General features: G+C 29.6%; 2 protein-coding genes across 2 annotated transcripts; one reads left to right on the top strand and one right to left on the bottom strand.

Moving 5' to 3' along the window:
• Positions 1-4,361: 4,361 nt before the first annotated feature.
• LOC114384435 lies at positions 4,362-10,308 on the top strand. The gene is made up of 8 exons (XM_028344104.1): positions 4,362-4,540; positions 4,668-5,124; positions 6,137-6,286; positions 6,838-6,990; positions 7,407-7,574; positions 7,711-7,875; positions 8,021-8,481; positions 9,500-10,308. Exons 1-8 carry the CDS (start codon positions 4,439-4,441, stop codon positions 10,106-10,108), a joined length of 2,265 nt encoding a protein of 754 aa, XP_028199905.1. The 5' UTR covers positions 4,362-4,438; the 3' UTR covers positions 10,109-10,308.
• A 9,235-nt stretch (positions 10,309-19,543) lies between these two features.
• Positions 19,544-21,256, bottom strand: LOC114384776 (1-aminocyclopropane-1-carboxylate oxidase-like). The gene is made up of 4 exons (XM_028344563.1): positions 21,080-21,256; positions 20,720-20,937; positions 20,294-20,627; positions 19,544-20,198 (listed from the first exon to the last, which is right to left on the bottom strand). Exons 1-4 carry the CDS (start codon positions 21,182-21,184, stop codon positions 19,932-19,934), a joined length of 924 nt encoding a protein of 307 aa, XP_028200364.1. The 5' UTR covers positions 21,185-21,256; the 3' UTR covers positions 19,544-19,931.
• Between the last annotated feature and the right edge of the window lie 904 nt (positions 21,257-22,160).

Genomic DNA, 22,160 nt, shown 5'->3' with positions numbered 1-22,160 from the left:
TCGTCATCATAGTATTTTAAATTAAATAAATATTTTATTTTATAAAATTGAATTAATATAATTAATATATATTTATAAATTTTAAATTAAAACACAAATATTTATCAACATTTCCCCACATAATTGAAAATTTTAAAATATATTTTCTAAAAGATAATTTGTATAGAAACATAAGAAAAAAAACATATGATATTGTATTTCGGGATAAGGAATCTTTCGGGTTTGAGCCTTATATCTAGTATTTACGAACTTCCACCCGAGAAAAATGTAGTGACTTAATTGTCTTGAACTACATATTCTTTAACCAGACTTTAGTACACAACCTCTACAATATTGACGTTCAATTAGGTTCTAATTAGTGATAACACGTTACACGGCCTTGCGTTTGTATCTTGTTTCGTGAGTGTCACTTAGAGATTAGCCTATATCTCACAGTGGCGGTCCCACCACCACACTCAGTAGTTGAATCCTCAAAGAGTGGGTTGTGACCCCCCTATAATAATTGTCATCGGATTCATTAAGAGGTGTTTTTTTTACCAAAAATACACATATATAAATACCTCAACCTTAATATTGACACAATTTATAATACACCTCGTCATAGAAATGAGAAACAGAATAACTCCGCCAAATTTCATTTTGGTGTACTTTAGTCAACAAACAATTTCGTTTTTACCCATTGAACTTCATTCATGGGATCACCAATCACACGAAAACGAGTGTTCATTGTTGTAACTAAATAATGCGCTTTAGTCTCATTCCCCTCGATGACTCAAGTACTTGTTGACGCATCAACCCTTTTGTAAGCGGATCCACAATATTATTTTCTAACCTGACAAAGTCAAGAGAAATGACATTATGAGAAATCAAATTTCTAATAGACTTATGTCTCACTCTTAAGTGTCTTCTTTTTTTATTAAAATTTTGCTAGTCAATTTAGATATAACAATTTGACTATCACAATGCATTGGAATTGGAGGTATATGCTTATTCAACAATGACAAATCGCATAATACATTTTTAAGAAATTCAACCTCATTAGTAGCAGTATTTAAAGCAATAATTTTTGCTTTCATATGAAATAATAATTTGTCTAGTAGATTTTCATGATACTGCACAACCAGCTAAAGTAAAGACATAACCACTTGTCAATTTTATTTCATCAAAATCAGAACTTCAATTTTGTATGTCAATTTTATTTCATCAAAATCAGAACTTCAATTTTGTATCACTAAATTCCTCAATTACTTTCCAATCTACCAACTGCATGTGCAATATCAGACAGACCTAGAGAAGTTTGTCAAATGCAACAAAGAACCGATACTTTGAGAATATTTATGTGAAGAAATTTCTTTACTCAAATTTTTCTTTAACTTGATGGGTGAGTCATAAGGAGTAAAAACATGTTTTGCATCAAAATAATTAAACTTCTTCAAAAGATTTTCAACATAATAAGATTGGGTAAAAGTCATGCCATCATTTTTCTTTATAAGCCTAATTCCCAAAATTACATCTACAGGACCAATATCCTTCATATCAAAATTTATAGACAAGAAAGACTTTACATTATTTATGAATTACATATTACTACCAAATATCAATATGTTATCTACATACAAACATAAAATGACACGTCTATTATTATCAAATTGTTTCACATATACATATTTATCACTATCATTATTTTGAAAATCATACGAAAGAACAACTTAATCAAACTTTTTGTGTCATTGTTTTAGAACTTGTTTCAGATCATATAAAGATTTAACAATTTATTTTTCAAGGAAAAACATTTTTCAAAGAAAAGATGTCATAATAGTATCATTAGAAATTTCAAACACTTATGAATTAACAACTAAGAATCTATAAGTAATATTATGTAAAGAATATCTAACAAAAATACAATTAACATTTTTTTACAACTTTCCTTTTCTTATTAATAGGGATGTTAACCTTTACAAGACACCCCCACACTTTAAGATATTTCAGATTTGATTCTTTTCTTTTTCTCCATAGCTTATAAAAATTATTTTTTATAAGATACCATATCAAGAAAGTCACATACAAAATATAAAGCTTCACCCAAATGTTCATTTTATTGTTTTGTGTGTTGTATTTTCACATGTTTATTATTAATATTATTATTTTAGCAAGGAGTTACATATATAAAGACAATCAGTCACTAACTTGTAACAACAAAATACTTACAATAATAACATTAAACAATATAAAATAAAAACCAAACAACAAATCTAATTTTAAAGACTTGTAACAGTAAAAAAAATTGACCAACTAAAAGATAGCTTCCTAACATAAAAATGGAAGTAGTGGGATGCTTTCAGTTTTTCACATAGACTAATTCTAAAAGCATTTTATCTTTACAAAACATAATTGATAAAGAAAATATATTTTAATTTTAAATTATAAGAAAATATTTTTCAACAATCTCCCACTAATTTAAAATTTAAAGAAATGAAATAATATAATAAAAATATTTTTATGGAGCATAATATATTATGTTTTTCATTCATTAATTTTTCATGCTTACTAGAAAGGAACTCAATCATATTCATGACAAACATCTTTTAATAAAAGAGAATGCTACTATAGTAAAGACTATAGAAAAAGAAAGTATTTTTCTCTCTAAGACGGTTAGAAAATAAAATAAAAATCAAAGAAATAAATACGAAGAAGATGTACAGTCTTGAATTAAATAACAAAATAATAGTAGCAAAATAAATTTAATTGACAACACATGAATAATGCATTATAACATACAATAAGTACAAGAAAAAATTAAATCAAGGAAAAGAATTAAATAGTATGGGTTGAAGCGCGTAAACGCTATCTTTAGAAAGAAAACGCTCTCACTGCATGGATAAAAAATTCTGATTGCGCTCCTCTCTCAATATATGACAATCCGTTGGTTCCGATCGTGTGCAGCGAAAGGATCCCGAACCTTCTAACACCAAATGCTCTTGCCATGAAAAAATAAGTTTTTATAGGAAAAGAAAAACAAGATATTTGGGAGAAAGAAAGAAACGTGGTTGTGCTTTTTTAGAAAAGAGGAAAGAGATATATATAGACATTTATGCAACAACAAAATATGATCGTTAGAAATCAACCTACAGTTGTCAAAACAAACTTAACAAACTAGTTGACTCATTAAAACAAAATCTTAAATAAATATTTTATTTTATAAAATAAAATTAATATAATTAATATATATTTATAAATTTTAAATTTAAACACAAATATTTACCAACAGGTTCAAGAGCTTGTGAAGGCATTTATCACGCACAAGCGGCAAAGTGTGAAGAATAATGAGTCAAAAAAACAAACATGGGGAGACGCCTCTCTTTCAAGCTGCTATCAACCTTGCAAGATCTTATGAGGGACAATGGTCACACCATTCTTCACTGTGCTATCATGAGAGAATATTTCGCTATGTTCTGCTCATACCTTCACTATTGTTTGTTACTGATCCGAGACGGATAGAAGGAGAAGAAAGAAGACAATAGAAAAAAGATTATGCGTTTATTTATTTTTAACTGATAATATAACATTTATTGATAAAAAATTAATATTTTTCATCACTTATTTCAGAAGGACATACACTAGAAATTATTTTGATAGTGAGATTGTTGTGGGATTAAAAGAGTGGTATCATATTGTAGTTGTAATTTCTTTGGTGATGATGGTGGTTGATTGTCACCAATTACCACCATCAAGACTTCTATAATCATCAGTTCTGAATTTCGTCATCATAGTATTTTCAAATTGATATAATTCAGAAGATCATATTTTAACACTTAAGTAAAAAAAAACACTAAAATATATTTTTCCAGTACTTAAATCATTTTTTTGGTTGAAAGACCATTTTTGGATACTCAATCTAAAAGTGGTGACGTTAAGACCAATTTTGTTCAGTAACAGTGAAAGGTCCAAAGAAAAAAAAAAGGCCATGGACAGCAAGGAATCAACCGACCGAAAAAAGGAAGAAGATAATTATGGAAATTGTACTTTTGGCCGACATGATAGGTAGAGAATTGAAACAAGTATTGTTTTGTTTTTTTCCGAATCCAGTTTTTTTCCGAATCCAGTAAACTTGGCATTTTGGTAGGGGCAGAAAATGAGATATAGAAAAGGTAACCAAAGATGAAGTGTATGTTAGAATATTTTCTTTTCTTTCCTTGTTCCCTACAGTTCCATAACGGCCTCGAAGATCATTAATTAATTGCTAACTCTAAAATTATTCTTCCCGTGTGACCTAGAAAAAGTGACACAACAAGTGAAGTTGAAGTATCTAATGCCTTATTTATTGGTAAGATGCATGCAAAAAACAATAACGCACCCTGAATATTACATCTTCCTCTGCTATTAGTAATTGACACTACATACATACAACCTGCTCATTTTTTGAAGTTCCACTTTGACTATGAATCCTGGAAATGTTGACGAGGAATTGCCCTACGATTCATCAGCAGATGAAGTCGCTGACTCTCTGGCTGAGTACACGTTGGAAGGAAAATGGGAAAAGGTCATAGACATGTTTTTTTTTTTTTTTTTTTTTAATTTTTATTAATAAATGTTAATTTTATTAGTAGAGAAAATCAAATTTATAGTTTTATTTCTTTTTTTTCTCCCTTAATCATTCAACTCCCCAGGTTATCAAAATGTACAATGAAGTGGAAGTGTGTCACACCGCAATGATCAACGAGTCCATGGGCACTGCACTGCACGTGGCCGTAGATTTGGACGAAGAAGGTGTGGTTGAAGAGCTTGTGAAGGCAATTATTCGGCACAGGCAGGGAGAGCAAAGTGTGAAGATCAAGGCTCTAGAAATGGAGAACGACCACGGAGATACCCCTCTGCACGTAGCAGCGTCCAGGGGGTTCGCAAAAATATGTAAGTTGATCATTGGAACCAACAATGAAAGGATGTATTTGGTGAGTCGAAAAAACAAACATGGGGAGACACCTCTTTTTCAAGCTGCTATCAACTGGAAGAAACAGGCTTTTGCTTATCTCTCTCACATTTCCAACCACAGCGCCACCTTGCAAGATCTTGAAAGGGGCAATGGTGACACTATTCTTCACTGTGCTATTAGGAGAGAATATTTCGGTATGTTTTACTTGTATCTATCTTCCTTTTCGATCTCCTAAACATTCATATTTTCTGCTTTATCTTCCACTCAGAAAATTATTATATGTTCCACGGTTGTTATAGTTCTAATTAATATTTATATGACATATACTTGATGGTTCCAAATCATGTAAGTGCATGTCTAGTTGGACTTTTACACTTGTAAAGGTGCGTCAAGTTGATTTTAAAAATACTTGCTTTTCCGTAACTTTGAAAGATTTGGACCTGATTTTGCAAGATAACGTGGATCCTAAACACTATCCAAACACCTATAATAATTTCTTCCGCAGTTCAAAATTCTTCCACGATAATTAAGTATTATAGTTATAATGTAAGAAATATGATGCATGAACGCTATCATACTAGCTAATTGAGACCAAAAGAGAAAAATGTGAATAAAATATAAGTATGATAAATGATCTGATGGGAACTGATCTGACAAGATATAAAAAGAAGTGTTGCATTAATGAATACGATAAATACTTCTTTTTATAGGGTTAATTATTGTTGTTCTAATGGTGGAGGGTTCAGGTATATGGAGGATTTAGGTAATTTGCATGAATTCATGGTGAATGCACTTATAAGGAAAGAAGAGAAAAATTGTTGCAAATATCTAATAATTAGAGTGGAGAGAATGAGAAAATCACTTTAGAAATTAAAGTTTTTAATTTATAGTAGATTAATTGGTGTGTACTAAAATCACAATTCAAATTAATTTACGTCCACTAAAATTAGAGACAAAATGACTATATATTCATATAATTTATCAAATAAGAATTAAATTTGACTTTTTTTAAAAATCAAAGTTCGAAATGCTTGACATTTATTAAGGATCATTTTTTTTATTTTTTGATTTTCAGTAAATTTTAAATAAATTATAATTTTGATAGTTTAATTTAAATTCAGCACAGCATACTAAATTTTTTAAAAATTATTTTATTTTTAATTTTGAAACGCTATACTGATTACTATATTGCTATATATGGTGCAGATTTGGCTGTGATAATAGTGCAATATTATGATTTTCTTAGCACACATAAGAATATAGAGGGATTAACTCCTCTCACAGTCCTTGCCACTAGGCCGTCGGCCTTCAGAAGTGCAAGCAAACTTTCATGGTGGAAACAAATACTGTACCACTGTAAGTAATATAAACTGCACACATCGCTAGCTAGAGTAAACTTGTAATATAAACTGTAAACTCAAAACAACTACTTTCCCACATGCATGAGTGTTATTTGTAATGTTTTCTTTAAATAACTTTAATAGAAAAATTGTAATGAACTTTGTATTTCAATTAATCATCAGGTATAACCAATTTTAAAATAAATAAATTACTTTTGCACAGTAAGTGTATACAGAAAAATTGTAAAACCAGGAAAAAAATATATGATGAGAAGAGAGAGGGGTGTGAAATTAGATGAATGTAATGGAGAGATAGAGAAAAAATATTGTAAGAAGTATTGCAAAAACTTATATTACATGAATAATCTAATTTTTTAAAATGTGCACATTTATGAATCATAAATACGTACAGTATGTAAAAGTTCTATCCACTAAAAAAATTTAATTCAGTTAATTAATCAGAATGTGTAAATTATTGTAAATTCTTCAATAATACTTATTTTTGATTCATCTAGATAAAAAAATATTTATCTACTGTATATATATAATTTTCTTCTTTTGTCATAGGTATACTTGTAGAATCACTGGACCCTGAAGGACAAATGAAGGCGAACTTGGGAAAGATGGAGGATCCTAAGTCTGATAAAATGAATTATCCAAAGAACTACGCCACATTATATGATTTATTTGGTGGATTGTTAAGTGTTGCTGCTCTAATTGGTATGTAAAGGGGTTCTCATGCTTCCCGTCTTTCTTTTTTTTTTCTATCTCATCACTTTATTGTTTTCTTTACTAATACTTAATATTTACTGAAACATATTTTATTATATGTCTTCATAGGCATTGGTTCATTTCAGCAAATGGAATAACAATTTAACTTGATCATAAAGAATGAATCTTATGATCAGTGTGTTTCATAAGACAAATAAGTTAGTTTCTAATTTATTAGAATAGCTTAAAAACGTTTTACTCAAATTATAGAGTTGCATGATAAAATAACTTATTTCATTATAATGTTTTTGTAAAAACTAGTTGGAACATTTAGTTTTTTTTCTTCTTCTCAATTTTGTTTTTTGTTTTAGGGGTACTAGATTCTCAAAAGTCTATCTATTTCTTAAGCATTTTTCTTTGGGCAGGAAAGATGCCTTCGGAAAATAATCAGCATGACACAGAAAACCCATCAACCAACAAGTATACATTTGGATTTGGAACTAGTCAGGTTGGATTTTTGCCACCAAATTATGCAACTTTTCAACAATTTGTGAGGTCTGCATATGTACATACTCTTGGCCTTTCAGGAGCGGGTATGTATATTCTGCATGCTAATTTCTTGATCCATTGCTAGCTTACTAGCTTGTTATATAAATATTTTTCTTGGGCAAGATGGTTTAATAATTAACACGTACGATTGCTTTTGTTTCATTGCACTTGCTTTTTAAGAATTAAAGGAAATAAAGAAGACAAAAAAGAGGCATCAATGGAGTAGTCAACTCTTGAAGGCACTATTGAAAAGGCCTTATGCAGCATTCACAGGAAGCGGGGGAAAACCAACCGATTTGGAAGTTGAAGCAGATATGTATAATGTTTATAGCCAATATAAACAAGGTATGTATGAATGTATATAACACGGAGAATGTATAACCTCAAAATTAAGAGGATTAACGGTTTTTTCACATTGAGTTAGTGTTTTATATAACTTTTAAAGGTTTTTACAACATTTACCTGTGCTTGTTTGACTTGGCATTGGTAGGTGAAACCACCGGATTGGGGGGGTTGGAAGAAGAAAAGAAAACTGAGGCTGATGACAAAAAAAATTCAAGTCCAAGTGAGACAATTAGAAAGGAAACTGATGAACGTGCTGACGAGAAGAACATTGACAAAAAGGAGACAGCATTTTTGGTTGCAGCAAGAAATGGCATAGTTGAAATGGTGAATGAAATTTTATATCGAATTCCAAGTGTCATCCACAACGCTAATTCAAAGAAAGAAAATGTGTTGCTCGTGGCAGTGAAGAACAGGCAACCCCTAGTTGTTGAGTGTTTGAAAATGAAAATGCAGTCAAAGCCAGAAGTTTGGAATAACTTGATTCTGGCAGTAGATGATGATGAGAACACCATGTTGCATTTGGCAGCATATGCTCCAGGCGGGGATAAACCTTGGCAGATAGCTGGTTCTGCATTGCAAATGATGTGGGATATAAAATGGTTTCAGGTATACCCAAAACATTTTTTTTTTTGTTTAATATATAATATAATGTTATCATAATTGTAGACTCACAATATTCAGAAATAAAATATAAATGTAAGCCTTATTTTATAGTGAATTGGATTAGGGAAGAGAGATAGTAAGAAAAAGAAAGTGATAGATGCCTGATGTACTAAAAAAAGAAGAAAGAAATGGATATAAAATGAGGTAAATAAAAATGAGAAGGAAGAAGAGTAAATTTATGAAATATAATTAAAGAGAAATGTTAGAAATATATTTCTAAAATCTGGATTCTATTATTAATTGAAATTTATTAAAAATTATAAAATAAAATAAGAGACTCATCACTTTTTAAATCTCCAAGTGTAACTAATAAGAGAGAATGCATCTAGAAGAGTGGGTTAAAAGATTGGATTAAATAGTGTATTGTTAACATTTATCATTATTACAAGAGTAGGAATACTTACATATCATAATATTTTAAAAAGTTCATTAATATTTTTTATTTGTCTTTATTTCTCTTGTTGTCACATTAAATATTTATTACGCCTATATTTTTTATTTTTTTTTACTCTTTTCAATTCTATAATTATCGATTAAGTAATGTATTTCTAATTATAAGATGATTTATATATGTTTTTATCTTTAATAAATATTTAATTTTTTATCTGTTTTCTAATAGATTTTTATTTTGTTGAGTATTTAATAATATAATAATTTTATTTTTAGTCTTTAATATTTATTTTTAACTTCTTAAATTAATAAATTTTGTATTTATTTTATGATAAATATTTTTTATTGGTTATTAATATAAACTAAAACAAAATTTATTAATTTATTAGGAAGCAAACACCAAATTTTTTAATTTATCAAGGAGTAAAATAAAATATCAAGAATAAAAAATAAAAATATTTTATTAAAAATTGAATGTAAAATAAAAATTTATTAAAAAATAAGATATTTATTAAGAAAAGCCTTATAGTATTTATATTAATGGCGATGGTTTTGTTTGACTTTGGTGCAGTATATTAAAAGCCTTGTGCCACAACACTTTTACTTTAGAAGCGACAAGAAGGCCAAAACAGCTGGGGAAATCTTTGAGGACACACATAAAGAACTCATAAAGGAAAGTGGTGACTGGTTGAAGGATACATCTGAATCTTGTTCTGTGGTGGCTGCACTTGTTGCTGGCGTTTCCTTTGCTACAGCCAGCAGCATCCCTGGTGGAACCAACGACGAAGGTAAGCCTAATTTAGAAGGCAAGCCTGCATTCGATGTATTTGCCATTGCTTCACTCGTTGGACTTTGCTTCTCAGTCACTGGACTCATAATGTTCCTTACTATACTCACTTCACGAAAGCAAGCCAAAGATTTCCGCAGAGATTTGCCACTCAAGCTTCTTCTTGGCCTGAGTTCACTTTTCATATCCATTGCTGCCATGGTTGTCTCTTTCTGCACCGGCCATTTTTTTCTGCTTAGTCACAGATACAAGATGGTCCTATACCCCATTTATGGAGCCACTTGTTTTCCTGTGACTTTTTATGCTGTGGCTCAGTTTCCACTATACTTTGATCTTCTAACGGCCATTTTAACTAAGGTGCCTCGGGCAAGTGATAAAGGAGACAAGTTATAGCTAGGAGCTTCTACCATATCATTGATTCAGTGTGGTTTTGGATTCGTGTAATTCTTATACAAATCATTTTTGGTTTGTTACTTTTCCTTTTGAGTCACCTTTTTGTTTGTGGGGTGTGCATTTATTTAATAATATAGCTATGGAAATTAAAAAGCTTTTGAATTGTAGCCAGGCTGTGTTGGTCGTGCTACAAAGTTTGCGATTGAGGAGAAAAGTTTCTGCACTCTTTTAGGGAATGCCTTAGATAATTTTGATTTTCTAACTTTAAATATAATGTTATACACTTGTTAGAAAGTTAATTAATTTAATTATTAGTATTAAATTTATCTATAATTATAATAATTTTCCAAATTTTTTCTTGGGAAATTTATTTGTTTTCGGATCTCCATAGGAGAGGAAAATAGACAATCTAAAGTATTTTAGTTAAAAAAAATAATTAATACAAAAAGAGAGATGAAATAAAGTTATAAGAAAAAAAAAATTATTGACTATACCTATTAATAGGAACAAGAGAGTGTTGTATACTTAATTTTTATGTCACATACACATTTTCCTTTTATAGTTAGGTTGGTCTGCAGCAGCAAAAGTACATAAGAATTTCTTGTTTAACCAAAAATTTCTTAAATTGTGTACACCATTACTAATACCAATTCTACAAACAGTTTTCGGTAACAGTAGCCAGCTAATTGCAACCTCGTTTTTTTATTTTAAAAAATGGAATAAAAATAAAAAAATATTAGAAATCTACTAGAAAAAAAAAACATTTTCACTACTTTATATAATTAACATAAATAACAAAAAAAAAATTGAGACAGCAGAAAAAATGTCATTAATTTACTAACAGAGATAACAGATAAAGCATCGAGCTTGCCTTCATGGATATAGGCTTTCTATAACAGATCTCTTTTATCTAGAGACTCAAAATTATCAGTATAATACCGTAGGTTTGTATTATAGACAATTTTGTTATTCAGAAAATTGATGTTTATTATCACTAGCTACATCATACTATTTATAACAATTTACACTTTTGTTTGTGCTTTTAATTTATTTTGAAACAAGCTGTACGTGGTAAAGCCTCTGTACACAAGTTGATGATTTTAATTATTTTACCTTGGAGCAGTATATTAAAGCCCTGTCCCACGATATATACTTTTACTTCAGAACCCACATGAATTGCAAAACCGCAGGAGAAATCTTCCAGGATGCACATGAAGAACTTCAACTGGATAGCAGTGACTGGCTGAAGTACACATCTAAGAATTTCTCTGCCGTGACGACACTTGTTGCAAGTGTTTCGTTTGCTACAGCCAGAAACAATATCCCCGGCGGCACCGATAATAATGGTAACCCTAATTTAGAAGGCAATCCTGCTATATATACACGTTTGTTGGACTTTGCTATATATACTCACTTCTCGAAAGCTATACAGAGTTTGCCACTCAAACTTCTTCTTGCCTTATGTTCTCTTTTCGTTTCCATTGTTGCAATGCTTGTTGCTTTCTGCATTGGCAATTCTTTGCTGTTTAGTAATTTCGAACACAAAATATATTAGAGTATAATTGTGAGGTGAAGTTACACATCAACTAAAAGTGAAAAAATTGAAAAATATATAATTGAAAAGAAGACCCTTGAATTTAAAACTTAAGAATTTAGGTTAAGTGTGGTGTCTTATCTTTCATTTTTGTTTAGATGCCACTGGTTCTAATGAAGAAGACAATTTATAGGAATAGGAGGAGGAGGAGCTTCTACCATATAATTGTTAGAGCTGTATTATATTGTACTTAATTCAGAGTGTGGTATTATCATATCATCAGCTTCAGCAAATCTTTTTTATTTGATTTTGTCGCTTTTTCATTTCTTGTCACGTTGAATTGTCTACTTTTGGTATCGTTGGACTCATCTATGGAGGCGAAACCAATCTTCCTTGCATCTTCCCTTAAATTGTAATACTATGGTGTTTCAGCACGTGGTTTCTTCAGTAGGTGGCACTACCCAGCCAATGAAGTTCTAAAATTGATTATTGTAGTTATTATTATGTAAGCTTGTGAACGACTTATTCTGACATCTAAAAATTCTTGAGTCAAATAGATCTGCCATTGTATTATTATATTTGATACCCACAAAATTTACCTCCATTTAAAATTGATTACTATAGCCTACAACTACAACTTACAAGCATGAGAAAAATTTCATATTGTTTTGGGCTGAGGTTCTACCATGTAATTGTCTTTCATTAATTTTGCATAGCGTGTTCGGTTTTTTATTTCAATGTGATTTTTCAAATTTATTAAGAATTTTATCGTTATAGTTTATCTAAAACGTTTTCTTAATTTCTAAGGTGTTTCCCAAACACACATGCCATTAATTAAATAAGTAAGACAATCCTGAAAATAATTAGAACCAATAGCTTACAAGTTATTACAAGCACGAAAAAAAATTCATATTCTTTCAGTCTGAGGTTCTAATAAGCTGCGATTGAACAATTTTACTAGCGTGTTTGATTTTATATTTCATATTTGAATAAGTTTCGTATTTAAGAATGTTATATATATATATAACATGATTTCTTAGTTTTCAAACACACATTTAGTAATTAGATGCCATTAATTGAAAATTATATCTGGACAATTTATTTTTTTTTAAAAAAATAACCATTGATACTAATTTAAAAAGAATAAAGAAATATCATTATCTGAACTAGTTGTCTTTTTCTATTCCTTTGACCACTGGACCAATAGGAGCCACACAAAAAAACAAACTGTGGCGTCTAACTGATAGGACATTTCTGTTCTACAATTCCAAGTTTTTGAGACCAATGGGAAGACCTTGGTTTTGGTCAAAATATATCTTGGCCATGGCGGTCACTTGATCATCTTTATCATATTTTTTGGTTCTTAGCAAAAAAAATAAAAATGAATTAAGTGTGTTAAGTCCAACATTCGAATTGAATATTGTCAAAAAACTATGGAGCACCGGAGGCTGCCACGGACGGGTTTATGTACCTTGTACGTTATTAATTGTTGTGAATGTGGAAATCATAATTTTTAAAATTGAATTAGATCGTCTGTCGACCAGTCTGATCGAAAACCTGTTTACGTGATTGATCTTTTAATTTTTTTAAAAACAATTGGAAGATTTTAAAACTGACAAGAATCAGTCAAAAATCGATCAAACCGGACTACATATAGTGGGAAAAAAAAGGTCAAGAATCGATGCAGATAGATAATTGATTTGAACCAGCATTTTCAATTTTTTTTGTTAATTTTTTTAAATTAAAAATATTCAAAGATAAAAAAAATAAATTTTAATAAAAATAAAAAATAGTTATAAATTACTTTGTCAATTATTATTAATTTCTTCTTATAAAACATATAATTTACTTATTTATATAACTTTATAATTTTTCTATCTTAATTTCCTAAGATTTTATATTGTATTAATTTGTCTTTTATTATTTATTTTAGATGTAAGTTTATTATTATTAACTGACATTTTGTATTCTATTAAAATTTAAACTTAAGTAATACAATTTGTATGTTTTATTTATACTTTGAATGTTAAAATCTATAAAATTTCTTTAAGCTTTAATTTTTTTTAGTCTATGTAATTTGGTCATTTTGGTTTTTTAGTCCTATAAAATTATTTCAGTCATTTTAATCCCTAAATTTTATTTTTGTATTTTTAATTCCTATCATTAATGTCAATCCCTTAAAAGACTACGTGTTTCTTTGATCTCTTTTGTTAACTCTGACATTTTTTCCAACACAAATTTCAAACATGCACTAAGACCAACAACATAATTTTTTTATTCAGTTCGTATTATGGTAGCTTTTGCTCAAAGTTTAATTTTGAAATTCCTAACAAAGACTCGAAGCACATAATTGATTAGCCTTAATCCAACTCAATCTGACAAAACAAACACTGCAGCGGGCTAACCCCAGATTGGAGTAGGGAAACCTGAAACATCTCTGCATGCTGCAACGCATGAAGTATTCTGCTTTATCTCTTTTTCCCACTTTAGCTCAGTTACAGAGATCATAATTAACAAGGCGCAAAAAAGAGAAAGGAAATGTCACAGCTACGAATGCAACATTCCAAAAAAGGAAAAGATAACTGAAGGTGTGTTGCACGACATGCATGATAACATTCCAAAAAGGGAAAAGATAACATGCACGACATACAAGAAAAAGGATAATTGAATGAAACAAGCAAAGTAATTACGTTTGGTTTTTCTTTGCTGGTAATTAGCTACAGTTTCATTGGTCTCATTCATAGCAGTCTGAATTGACGAAGGTGAATACTAACTAAAATTATTCTTCCCGTGTGACCTAGAAAAAGTGACATAACGTAAAATATAAATATTATAAACTATAAATATATATTCTATAAAAAAGTAAGTGCATATTTTTATTAAAAATTATATGGCTTATTGCATTTAGTCATTGACTAACAAAGTTTTAACAAATTTTAAAAATATGCATTACCTTTTTTCTTCAATCAATTCTTATATACACCTAGAAGTAGAAGTCAAAGTTCAATACCTGCTCACACTTTTTCAATTTGCTAATTCTAAAAACTAAATTTAGACACTAAACATAATTAAAAAAATAATATCAAATTAGACACAACAATACTTACATTTTTGAATGAGTGGTAGTGGCTATCTTATATAATTAGCTAATACTAATAATATTTTATGTGTCAATTCTCATTACATCACATTAAGGCCATTCACTCTTAACCATTGAATATAATTACCCATTTAAGTGGTTGTTTTCTTTCCACCATTGCTAGTCACATTTTCTACTTTTCTTAATATTTATTTGAAACTAATATTATACTCTAAACCATTAAATTTCAACATGAACAATTATCCTATAAATAACTTATAAATATTATTTTTTAAAATAAATTAAATAAATAACAAAGCAACAAAAGATAATGAAAAAATTTTATGCACATACCAATATACAAACAAAGTGCCAAAAGTGTCTCCCGGTCTCACACTTGAAGGAAATTTATAAAGTTCCTTTTTGGATCAAGAGTCAACCAAATAGGCAACCAAATAGGCACTAGCAATGAGCACGCAGGAGTGGTGAGCAGTGAGCCAGACAGCCAATGAGTATATGAATTATATCTATATGATAAAATATTATTTTCCTTACCATAAACTTAGAAAACATTGAAGGATTCTTCATGGTTTTGGTGGAAACTGATTGCACAAATATTAGTTGTAAAGTTGGAAAATTGGAATGTATAATTAGTTAATTGGATATTAAATTACAGAAGTTAAAAGGCCAAGTGTGAAATCGTAATTTTTTCTTCCGATATTAGAGATAAAAAATTTGGGCTCGTCATTTAAGGGCCCTAGGCCATCACACTTATTAACCAATTAATGCTTCATGCTATTTGTAAAACAATTTATACGGTAACATTTTTTTTGTGTGTTAATCTCTTTTTTTTAACATCATTTATTACATGTCATAATCATAAAAAAAGGATAAACACAAAAATTAATGTTTTATATGTATCCAATGCCTATGTCACAATGATATTGATGGGATATGGGACCTATGAACATCTAGTAATTCTAAATCACACAATATTTTCTTCTTGTTGCTAGAAACTATGTTATATGAAATTATCATGTGTCTATAGTATTAACTAGTCTCTATATAATATGTAATTAGTTTTCTTAATTTTTTCTCTTACATTAATCAAGATATTCACTTTAAACTAATTCACTTATAAGAGAGTAGAGACCATTAATCCTTCTAACCATCATATATTTATAGATGTAGTCGATCTCTATGTGACATATAATCATATAAAAAAAAACATAATTACATATAATATAGAGATTGATTCACATTAAGACAAGTAATACTCACACATTATACAATAATTTCTTGCCTATTAATTCACATTGCAAACATATATATATAGTCTCACATCATACAATAATTCCTTGCTTGATGTGTGTAATTCAAAATTCTTTCACAGGTATTATAGCTATAATGTAACAAATGTGTAATTGGGATCTATACACCAAATTGATAGATTACAATTAAGCATCAATCAATTTAGAAGACTATCATTATTAATTTGAAGACTACTGTCAGATTACCAAAATGATTGACGTGTAATATAAAGAGAACTCAAATTAATTGATGTGCGCTACTATTAGTGATCAAAATGATTTTTTTAGGATTTGTCTAATTGATGTCAAGAAAAAAAAATGAAATTAAGCCATCTCATCTTTTCTAATCAATAGAATTTAAACAATTATCTTATTTTGAATATTTTATCATTTATGCAATTATTATCATATTTAATGCATTTTGTTTTCTCTCTTATGTCATATATATTCCTTTATCACATATTTTTTATTTTATTAATACAACTTATAAGTATAGTACATTAATACTTAACTTTTTTTCCAATATTTTCATTATATTTGTTAATTAAATTTTTATTTATAATAGTTAATTAAGAATTATAAAAATTAAAATTTCAACATTTTGAACATACTCTAAAGTTATTAAATTATAAAAATATTAAAATCTTAATAACTATTTTTAATTAATTAAACAAACTATACTCTATATTCACTTTAGATACACCTTTCTTATTTATTTTAACTGTAGAGAAATCAAATTTTATTTATTTAATATGGTTGAAATATATAAAAAATAATGTTTCAATAATATTTTACTTTTCATTTTAGTCAATTACTTAACGACTAATATTTTAATAGTTAGATATGAACTTAGTTACTAATTTTTCAATTACTAAGAAAGTGATTTCTATTTGAATAAAATCTATTCTTATATTACAAATTTAAAGTAATAAAGAGTATATGACATGTGTGTGTGATAATAAAAACGTAGTAGTTTTAATTTTTATAATTTTATTTATAATTTTTAATTAACAATTATAATGAAAATATTGGAAAAAATTAGAGTTACCACACCTAGCTATAAGTTCCGGAATGAATAAAATAAAAATAACAGCGGTGCATGATAAAAGAAGGTAAATGATATATATATATATATATATATATATATATATATATATATATATATATATATATATATATATATATATATATCATGTATGACATTTTAGTTTTTTTTTTTAATTTTTTTTTACGTATAAATGATATGAGAGAGAAAATGACGCATTAAGTGTAAATAAATTAATGATGAAATTTAAAATAAGGTAATTGTCTAAATTCTAGTGGTTATTAAAGATGAAATCTTTTAATCCTGTTTTTTATTTGGGGTTTATTAATTAGAAAATTTTTTGTATGTGCTCTGAGAATATATAAGCGACCAAAATGATAATTATTTGCCAAGGTAATTAAGGATCAAATTTGACCTATCCTTAACAACAAAGTTCGAAATGATGAACATTTATTAAGGATTATCTTTTTTGTTTTATAATTTCAATTACTCATATGATTTAATTGTGAAATAATATATTATTATTAGAAAATAATATATATTTGTTACAATAAATTTTAAATAAATTATTATTTAATTTAAGTTAAATTAATCACAGCATATATACAAAATTAAAAACTTTATTTTGTATTTAATTTCTATTTCTATTGTGAAAAAACAGTACGCTATTTTTTTTTTGTACCCTATTGTACTAATTACTACTACTATATACATATGCTATACAGATTTGGCACTCATAATAGTGCATTATTATGGTTTCCTTAAAACAGAGCATAATAAAGAGGAGTTCACTCCTCTCAAAGTCCTAATGCACACTCAAATTCTACACAATTTTCTTCCTTTCTTCTTTTTTCTATTCTAACCAAACAAATGGGACGTGTTGGATTTTTTTTAAAAAAAATTGTTTTTGTTTTGGAAACTAGTTTCTCAAAACTCAAAATCTACTTCTTCTGACACATTTCTTTTGGTCAGGCAAAATGTCTAGGAGAAAGAATCAGATTGACACAGAAAACCCACCAATCAATGAACAGTTTGGATTTGGACTTTTGCCACCTAACTATGAAACCTTTCAACAGTTAGTTAGGTCTGCATTTGTACATATTCTTGGCCTTTCAGGAGTGGGTAAATGTATTGTTTGTACTAAGTATTCTCCATGTTTCTTGATTTATTGCTATCTACTCCTTGTTAAATGATTAACCCAATTCTTCTGGTTTCATTGACTTGCTTTTTAAGACATAAATGAAGTAAAGAAGACAAAGGAGAGGCATCAATGGGGTTGTCAACTCTTGAAGGAGCTAAAGATGGAAGCACCACCTTTTCAAGATTACATTGGAAACGGGGATTTACGAATTTGACCCATACATGTTTTTTTCGGCAGGATTGGATCCAGACATTTTTAATGTCCAACGTATACCAATACCAAAATAAATACACTAAACTCTCGTTGAAAAGAAAACCGGCCGGTTTATATATAAAGCAGTTGCAACATAAAACTAAAGAAGAGAATCTAACACACTAACTAAACTATATTTACAATTAAAATTAGATAAAAAAAACTACACCACACTTTAATTTAAAAATTTAAGACTTAAATTTGTGAGTCTTTTTTTCACTTATATGATGCTAAACTTTTTCACTTCTTCTTTTTGGCTTAACTTCTCTTTTCGTATCCATTGTTGCATTGCTTGTTTCTTTCTGCACCAGCCATTCTTTTCTGTTCACTCACAAATACAAGACGGTCATATTCCCCATTTATCTAGTCACTTGTTTCCTTGTCACTTTCTATGCCGTAGCACAGTTGCCACTCTACTTTGATCTTCTAACAGCCATTTTATATAAGGTTCCAAAAGTAAAGGACACAGTTTATAGGAGGAGCTTCTACCATGTCATATTTAGAGCTATATTGTTCTTAATTCTTTGTGGTGTTGGATTCATGTCATTATCATATCATGCAAGTCTATTTGATTTCTCGCTTTCCCATTTCATGTCACGTTTGTGTTTAAGCAAAGAGTGTGGTGTGCATTTGTGTAAGAAACACATATTATGAGCAACGAAACAGCTTTTGAATTGTAGAAACTGTGTTTGTTGTTGTATTGTGTAATGTTTGCAGTTAAGGAGAAAAGTTTCTGGACATTCTTGGTGTAATACCTCTAATAATTTTGATTTCAACGTTAAAGTTATTGCTGTGATTTATACTGAACTTTTGTGTCACATTTACATATCATGATTATATGGGTTCGACTAACAAAGTCCAGTACAAATGGTAAATAGTTGGGTTCACATGTTGTAATGGATTCGATTCCTCATCATCTGAACAAAGAAAACTTTGTCCGGCGAGACAAACCCTACTTTGACAATCTTTATACGTCAAAAGAAATTAGTCTTGAAGGACATCTTGGTTCAAATAAAAAAAAGAAAAGTAAATTATATGGGTTGGTATGCAGAAGCAAGAATAAAGAGTTTCTGGTTTAAGCTCAAACCGTAATCCATTAGTTAAAACCATTGCTACAATGTACAAACAGTCTTTGATCGTAGCAGGCAATTTGGAACCTCAGTTCTTATTCTCAAAAAAAATGGAGCAAATAAAAGATCTAGAAATCGACTAGACCCAACAAACACATGAGAGAAGGGAAAAACAATGCTTAATTGCTTCTTATCAGAATAATTCATTATTTATTAAAACGGAAGTAATCAAATCACCTGTTGTAATAAGAAATTGAATAATTAGAATACAAATAATGGTTTCCTCGTTGCTGTTTCTTTTCTTCTTCAAATTTCGAAATCAATAAAAATTCTTCTGGCAGTATATTATATAGGTATAGCTCCTGTTAAGGTGTGATGGAGTTGGAAATAGTCTAAAATGAGTTTACTGCCTTCATGGCTTCGAATCTGGGCTCCTTAGGCTGGAACTTGAGTGTAGCATAGAGCTTCATGTAATCCTCAAATACAAATTTTGGATACACTTGTTCTGTATCCTCTGCCTTTTGCTCCAACAATGCTGGTGCAGGGTAGATAAGAGCGTCACTGGCAGGGTTGTAGAATGAGGCTACGGACATTCTGGTCCCATTCGTTTGGGCAATCACACGATGCTCCACACTCTTGTATCTCCCATTGGTAATGACCTATGATATTAGACCAAAATGTTGAACGAGAATTACTATGAGTAATGTGTTATGCTTTAGGGACATAACCATTATTGAAAGAAAAAGGTACATACCTCAATTTGGTCACCAAGGTTAACAACAATGGAATGGCGCATTGGAGGCACATCCACCCATTGGCCATTTTTGAGAAGCTGAAGGCCACTGACCTTGTCATCTTGCAAGAGAAGGATAATCCCACCCGCATCCGTATGTGCACGAAGACCCTTCACCAACTCTGGCTTTGGGCATGCAGGGTAGTTTGCTACCTTTGTCCCAAAATTTGGACCCCTTGATCCATAAAATGCATTCTTCAAGTACCCTTTCTCTAATCCAAGATTTTCACATAACAGGTCTAGCGACTCCTCTGCTAGTTTCTCTAACTTCTGTGCAAATTCCTTCATTGCATCCCTGCATCATTAACTCATCTAGTTTAGACCATGTCATGTGTAGACAATGCTATGTATCAATCACCTTATCATATGGTTTTCAATTTGTCATACCGGTACTCTTGGCTGAGATCAGGGATTTCTGAGATGTTGGAGGTTGGGAGATGGCGCAAAAAGAAGGTGCTCTCCCAATCCATGTCCTTTACTTCATCTTCTAACCCTTTGCTTGACACTGCCTCCTTGAACCTCTTCTCCATGCATTTCCTATAATGCTCTTTTGTTAACCTTTCCACCGTATCCAAAAGTTCAAGGGGTATTCCATGATTCACCAACTACAATCAGGAAAGCAGCACAATTAGCATATATAATTTAAATGAACAAGATTAAGAAAACTTAATGTTTCAAATGTATAGATATAAATTTGAGTATGAGTATGACAGAGCTTTTGTCAGCAAGTTTGTGGTTGTGGGGTACCTCAAAAAATCCCCAGTTCTGGCAAGCATCTTCAATCTGGTGCAGGGTAGCTTTCCTCTCCTCACCGTTGAGATTCTCCAAGTTGATCACGGGAAAGTTCTCCATCTCTCTCTCTTTGTCTTTCCTTTGTTCTTATGAGAATACTTAATGTGTTTGTTGGTGCATATTAGGATGCTAGGTGTGTGCCATTTATAGGAATGCAAAGAGTTCAGTGAAGACAACATGACAAATTAAAAATTCTCCTGTGTATCTCATGAATCATGAGATGCATGCGTACTTACGTAGTTGAATTGTCTACTTTGGTATCGGTGGACTCATCTCATGGAGGCGAACCCAACCTTCCTTGCATTTTCCCTTAAATTGTAGTACTATGATGTTTCAGCACGTGGTTTCTTAGAAGGTAGCACCATCAAATGAAGTTCTAAAATTATTTACTGTATTTAGGATCTTGCTAATTAATATTCAAGATATTAATTAAGAAATTAAAAAAATATATTTATTATGTAAATTATAGAACAACGTAAAAAATAATAAATAATATAATTTTTCGTCTCTCAATAAAAATATTTTTATTTTTAAATTTCTTAACTAATTTCTTTAGGCACTAATTAGAATTTATCTTTTATTTATTACGAAAGCTTGTGAACTCCTTATTCTGTTATTCTGGCATGTAACAAATTATTAAGTGACAATAGATCTGCCTTGCTGTTATTGTATTCGGTACCCGCAAAATTTACCTCCTAAAATTGATTAGCACCCATAGCTTATAATTTTCAAGCATAAGAAATTTTTCATATTAATTGTTTTGAACTTCAACGGTTTCTATAGCGTGATTGGATTTATATTTTAGATGTAGTGTTTCATGTTTTTTTTTAAAAACCAAAGTCTTTCATGTTTATTAAGAAGCTTGCAATTATTGACTTATTGCATTCTATATTTCAAAATTCAAACATAATTTCTTACTTCCCAACATGTTTTCAAACACATGTTTAGTAATTAGACGCCATTAATTGAAAATTAATTATAGCCGGACAATGTCTTTTTTAAAATAATTATTGATACAAATTTAATTAAAAAGGAA

The sequence above is a fragment of the Glycine soja genome, chromosome 14 (genome assembly GCF_004193775.1).
Source record: "Glycine soja cultivar W05 chromosome 14, ASM419377v2, whole genome shotgun sequence".
Classification (NCBI taxonomy): domain Eukaryota; kingdom Viridiplantae; phylum Streptophyta; class Magnoliopsida; order Fabales; family Fabaceae; genus Glycine; species Glycine soja.
Note: the sequence above shows the minus strand (reverse complement) of the source record. Positions and strands in the feature narration are given on the sequence as shown.